Here is a 6549-nt window from a genome sequence, read left to right on the forward strand (position 1 = left end):
GTACTTTCCTGCTTTGCATTACTTCAATGGACCAATTACAGAAATTCCTCTCTCACCACTGATTACGTTCAAATTAAACAAATAAACAAACGAACAAAAAAAAGCAATACAACATGACATGAATGTACTTTGTAATTCAACGCATTACAGAAATGTAGTGGAGTAGAAAGTACAGATACTTAATGTAAAATGTAGTGGAGTAAAAGTAAAAAGCATCCATGATGAAATCTACTTAAGTAAAGTACAGATACATGAAAAATGTACCCATGATGAAATCTACTTAAGTAAAGTACAGATACATGAAAAATGTACTTAAGTACAGCAACAAAGTACTTGTACTTAGTTACATCCCACCACTGAAGATAAGATGGATCCAAAAATGACAACTTTATCTGGACACGCACTGAGGACCACTGTCAAACACGGCCCTTACAAGATAACAGACTAATAAAATCTTAATTAAAGCACATTCAGTTAGTGATAATGTGTTCATCACAAAGTTTGACTCACCAGCTGCAGCCAGGCGTTGGTCATCAGCACCTGGTTTTTCTCATCCTACACATGAATGGAAAACATAGGAGAATAAAAAGTTGGCTCGGTGTCAGTGAGTGCAGCTGTTTATGAGCTCAGCACCATTTAACAACCCTTTAAAAGAACCAAAAGACGGCAGGGTCCCAGAGGGGATGAACTGTGGTGATGAGCTGYAAAATGTTTATTTAAAATAAATAGAAAAAGAAATAAGCAATGCAGCACAAACGTGTAGCTGTGCAGTAACTAAAGTGACCACATCTCAGTCGGTTTTACAGATATCAAAGTCAAGTTTGGTGTGGTAGTGGCTAAGATTCATCAACAACATACCTATACAAGCACTAAGTGATCATGAAACTCTGCCTTTAATTATTTGGGTTGACTCTGTTGGTCTGTTAGCAAAATATCCCACAATCTCATAGACAAATTTAAATCAAATTTCCAGAAAGAAATCATTGATTATACATCAATACCTGATTCTATTTTGGAGTCAAGACATTTCAAGATGGCCATCACAGCTAATCAACCTGGGGCTTAGTCAATATTGCAAATATTTAGTTAAAAACATCAGGGGCTGGGGTCTGTGAGGGCATTAAAAGAACAAGCACTGTTATCCTTTACCTTGTAAATTTCTTTATTTTGTTGCACTGAATCACAGCATTAAAAGTTACCATTGATTTAAAATGTATTTTCATATTAAATTAAGTTWAAAAAATGGCAGGCCAGCTGAAAGTCACCCACAGGATGGTTGTGGCCCGCTTCGCCAGTTGAATAGCCCTGGCCTATAGTTTCTCCTGACAGATGAGGGGAGATAATCAGCTGGAATTAACACACAGCAGCTACCTTTCCACTACAGGCTTTCATTAATGCAGGAACTGTGAACTCTTCCTCCTCTCCATACTTTACTGCCATGCCTCACACACACACACACACACGGACAGAGAGAGAGAGAGATAAAGAGAGTAAAAATCCCGCCTTTCTCACCACATCTATAATCTGCAGCAGCGTGAGGCCCAGCTCCACCAGGATGGCAGCTGAATCATTAACCACAGGTCTCTCTAATCGATTGTAGTTAGCCAGCAGCTCCTTGTACAGACGCCTCTGGTGCTCGCCTTGCAATGATTCTGGGTGAGATTAAAAGAAGCAAATGAAATATTTTCTGTTCTCTTCTTGTTGAGCATCTTCGGTGCATTTTCAACACATGGAGCAAAAATTCTAGTAATGTAAAAACAAAATAATTTATCGTTGTTTAATTGCAACTGAGAGCCAAGGAYGCTTTGAGACGTGAACCCCAAAAGATATCAAAAATCTTGTTAGTTGGAAAGTTTTGCTGATTCAATAAAAAAAAAAGATTCTTAGATCAGTTTTTGTGGTGCCTAACATGCAGTTATCATGACCTAACTGAAGTTTTATTGTTTTTTTTTAACACTTTAGCCAATAAAAACTTTCTCCAGAATCTGTTTTCAATGTCATCAGTGTTTTTTTTTTTTTTTTTTTTTTTTGGCGTGGAACATTCCATATTCTTGGAAAAGCACTTATGCTGAATTTTAATCCAGAAAAGTGCCTTTAATTTACATCTAACTTTTGTCGGCATCTGCCTGCGGTCAGATTATAAATGATGTGCTGAATTTTGAAAAGCAGCGCTTCGCCCTGATTCTCATCAGCTAATCTGCTCAGACTGTGGCTTCTTTTCTGAAAACGAGTGACTGGTGTAAAAACAATAAGGTGTGTGTGTATTGGGCCAGAGGTTCTGATAAATAATGAATAAATAAGCACTGCTGACGTCGACGTTATTATCTGCTGACTGTAACGCTCAGACACTCTGCGTATCAGAGCCGTGCTCAGGGTGGGGTGGTTTGAAGATGTCGGGTGATCAGGATGATGTGTTTGTTGGCCCGACTCCTCTCACCTCACTATACATATTATTAAATTACATAACCCAGAATATCAACAGCTACTTCTTCTTTTGGCTTCGGATTTAAATTAGTGGATTCCATGGGGAAGAATATACAACTACACAAATCAACTAACACCATGTTTTTGACTGAATGTGAGTTTATCCCTTTTACTTGTAGAACTGACAAACTTCACTGGTGACAACAACAAAGTGTTTACTATAATTAGCACAATAGTAAGGAAATTTGTGAACAAGACACCCAGATACATAAACTCATCCACTTGAGGAAGACCCCCTCACCCATCCAGCCTCATACTTAYCTTGTTAAAATACATTTTTTTGCACATAATTATATGAACTTTATTTCAGAGTGGAATCACTTCTTCAGTCTCTTTAATCTCTTTAATGTACATCACATGTTTACAGGAGCAGTTCTGTACAAACGATATTTTCATTATGATTTTTGCACACTCCAGTAAGCTTCTTGACAAACATTTGGATGCAATCCACAACAGCTTCCATCATATTAACAGTCAGCGATCCCTCCTCTGATAAATGGTGGGTGAAGGTGATCAATCAAACAGACAATATGAAAGAGAAAGTCAAATTAATGACAAAAGGGGGCCTGTAAAGCTGCGAAGAGGCTGCTGCTTTTGGCCTGCATGGTGCTGATTGGCCCATTAAGGCCGTAATGAGGAGAGTTATGGCAGAACTGAGCCTGAGGTCAGAGACAGAGGAGCCGCTCAGCACAAAACCTCCTGCAAAGCTGCACTGGATTGTTGAACGACACTTTGCAGACACACAATGGACAGTTTAAACGTCCTGAAAGGGAGTTTCTCTTTAGGTTTTTGGTTTTAAAAAGGAATACAATCCCAAGCTTTTAGCGGACAGAAAAGTCATAAATTTCCCCCTAAATATGCAGAATCAGATTTCTACAGAGGCTTCATCYACAGCTGTGATCCTGCGAACATCCCTCCTGCTTCTCGCTTCTGTTTTATTGCTGCAAAATGTGAACCGAGGGCCAAGAGGACAGAACTAAACTAATAAAATCAGTGAAGAGCGATTGAAAGTTCAGTCTCTGCTGCTGCTCGTCTCATAAAACGGTTTCAGTCGGGATCGACTAATTAGATCAAAAATAAATTAAAAACTCGGTGCCAACTGTAATTCATAAAACGAATCGGGGACATCGTGAAGTCAGGAAGAAGGCATGAGACCCGTGAGGGTTTTTTTGTTGTTCCTTTTTCTATTTGCCTCACCAACGAAGACAGGTTGGTGTTCAGATGACACTTTTCAAACACGGCAAAGAGCAGGAAGAGAGAGTAAAACAGTGGAGAGTTGTTCAGCACCCAGMCCGGTTGTTGTTTTTTTCTCTCCATTCAATTTTGTCTGGTCACACATTATAATAAAGCTGCTTAAACCCCACTGTTGTGCCAATAACRTCAACATTAAAAATGTGAAAACACAGAAAAAGAACCTGTAAACACTCCTAAAAACATGAAAAATGGTAAAAATAGCTCAATGTTTCTTTGGGTTTTGGTTTCCAGTCTGTGAAGCAATCAAAAAGGGATGATCTGTTGTCAAAGGTGCAAACATTCACACATTTTAAAACAGGACAAACACAAAGTTGTGAAAACACTTTAAAATTTCAAAAAACGCTAACAAGCAATGCATGATGGACATCCACTGGTCGCACAGCCTTATGGCACTGGACTCCATATGTTGGCTTCTTTTTTGTTCATGTATAAACCTTCATTTTAACAGGTAARWCAGTCGTGAACCAATTCTCATTTACAATGTCGCACTGGTCAAGAGGCAGCAACACAACACAAGATGTCATAGATCAATGATAAGAACGAGAACACGACATAACAATAAAAACAAAAAAAGAAAATGAAACTAAAAGCAAGTACAGTGATCTCATACTATTGAAGGTACAGAACTTTTTGAAGGAAAGCTGCTTCATACTGAAATGTCKAGAATAGAAAATTAGCTTCCTTTAGGTTTGAGGGATTCTATGCTCAGGGTTCTGTTTAAAGTGTGATTATGGATGCATCTGTAATTATTTTACAATCGCATCACAGCCCTATGTTACGCAATCTTCTCAAATCACAAAGCACTCTGATTTCAGATGCATTGTATTCACTACAGCTGCCTGGTTCAAAGTAAAAATCAGCTCAATAAGTACAAACACAGGAGTTTTACCGGGTTAGCAGCAGATCAGAGTAACTATTCTGTTTGTAAATTCTTACTGAAAGTTTAATAAACCTGGACTGTCAGATAATTGAGAAAGCATCACGATGGATGGATGGATGGATGGATGGATGGATGGATGGATGGATGGATGGATGGATGGAAGGATGGATGGATGGATCTCAAGACCTTTAAAGAAGCGGTGCTCACCCACAAAGAGAAAATCAAACACAGATTATCACCATCCTTCCTCTGTCCTTCACTCCTGTTTTAACACYGTTTTTATCACCCTCTCACCCTCAGCTGTAAATTCTTCAGTCTTTTCTGTTTTTACTGCACCTCTCTCCCTTCTTGTCACCCTTTACAAGAACATCCAAGTCTCCTCTCCTCTTTCGCTTTTGTAAGCTTTCCAAACTTTGCCACTTGTTCACAAAAAAGAGCATTTTCTACWCATGATTAGCTTGAAACAAGCCGTAACAGGAATGTGAGAGTTCATACACAGGTTGAAGATGACCATACGTTCTTTAGTGTGAATACATTATGTATTTGGGGTGGTATTTACACTCATTACAGTTGTTTCCATCACACACATCTATAAACTGGTACACAAAGAAATTCAGCTTTCTGATTTTGTCCTATTTGAGTTTTATTTTCTGGGTCGACGCATTCAGATGAGGCTTCCAAACATGCTCACCAAACAGCCTGAGGGACTATTTCTCCCTCTCTCGTTCTCTAAAAACACATCATAGATAAACACCAAAACAAAACAGCAGGAAAGCTATTTTCAGGGAAGGCTCTAAATGACCATCAGGGTGGTTTTTTTTTTTTGTTTGTGCCCCTGAAGCACCGAGCTGTAGCCGTCCAAACAGAGCTGCTTATGCTAACATAAATACACACGGGATGCAGAGAAATCAACACGCTTMGTTCCTTCACATTCTTTCTGCCGAGGTAATCTTTTTGTAAATTGGATGAGCCCATTGTTACATAAAATGATGTTTTTTTCTTACGCTTTCAGGAGTTTGGAGATTAAATCGGCAAACTCCAAATATAACAGCTGAGTGAAAACAACATGTGTGTTTAACTGATTGAATTTTGTATTCCTGTATGTGTCCGTTTGAAGTGATAACATCTGCTGGCTTTTCTCTATAGGGCCTCCATCTCATTCTATCCCAGGATCCTCTGCTTCATCCATGTTCTCTGTGGTATTCCTCTTGTCCCTGACAGCTCTGTATTCAAAATTCTTCCTCTGCACATGTCCAAGTCATCCAACTGTCTCTCCACACGGCTCCACCTCATCTGATTTATTCATTCTAATCCATCATTTTAGTCACTCTAAAAGAAAAATCCCGACATCCTCATCTCTGCCACCTCCAGCTCTGCCTCMTGTCTTTTTAGTGCCACCAAACCATACAACCTAGCAGGTCTCATTTTGTAATCCATCTCTTTCGTTCTGCTTTTGTCACAAATCGCTCCTCAGTTTGGATTCACTCCACCCTGCCGGCACTCTCTTTTTCACCTCTCGTTGGTTCGCTGCTCTTTGCTTTGGATGGTTGAATTCTCCTCACAGCTTCCCTCCGTCTCACCCTCTCTGTCACTCACACACTTGTATTCTGTCACGCTTACTTTCAGTTCCTCTCTTCTCCAGAGCATAAAACAACCTCTCCAGGCTCTCTTCCACCTGCTCCCTGCTCTCACTRCAGATGACAATGACCACAGAGACTCCTGTCTGACCTCACTTATCTACCTTTTTATCACCACTGCAGAAAAACACATAATGGCTTATGAGTTCTAAAACCATGTTTATGTTTTGAATAATTATAACTTCACAAGATTCTAAAAAAAAACCTCAGCAATAAATGTCAAATTTATCGGTCAGTGTATCTTTTGGTCATTGGATTTTCATTTTCGAAACGGGTATTAAAAAACAAGAAAGG

At 39.2% G+C, this 6549-nt stretch overlaps 1 protein-coding gene across 1 annotated transcript in view; it reads right to left on the minus strand.

Annotated features, from left to right (window-relative positions):
- Window positions 1-6549, minus strand: part of LOC106516270 (neuronal acetylcholine receptor subunit alpha-7) — a 24216-nt gene that overhangs the window by 13335 nt on the left and 4332 nt on the right. Inside the window, exons 2-3 of the mRNA XM_014006543.1 lie at window positions 1513-1652; window positions 511-555 (exon numbers count right to left, since the gene is read on the minus strand). Coding sequence (XP_013861997.1) covers window positions 511-555; window positions 1513-1652 — 185 coding nt within the window. The remainder of the gene's footprint in view (window positions 1-510; window positions 556-1512; window positions 1653-6549) is intronic.

The sequence above is a fragment of the Austrofundulus limnaeus genome, unplaced genomic scaffold (assembly GCF_001266775.1).
Source record: "Austrofundulus limnaeus strain Quisiro unplaced genomic scaffold, Austrofundulus_limnaeus-1.0 Scaffold1, whole genome shotgun sequence".
Lineage (NCBI taxonomy): Eukaryota > Metazoa > Chordata > Actinopteri > Cyprinodontiformes > Rivulidae > Austrofundulus > Austrofundulus limnaeus.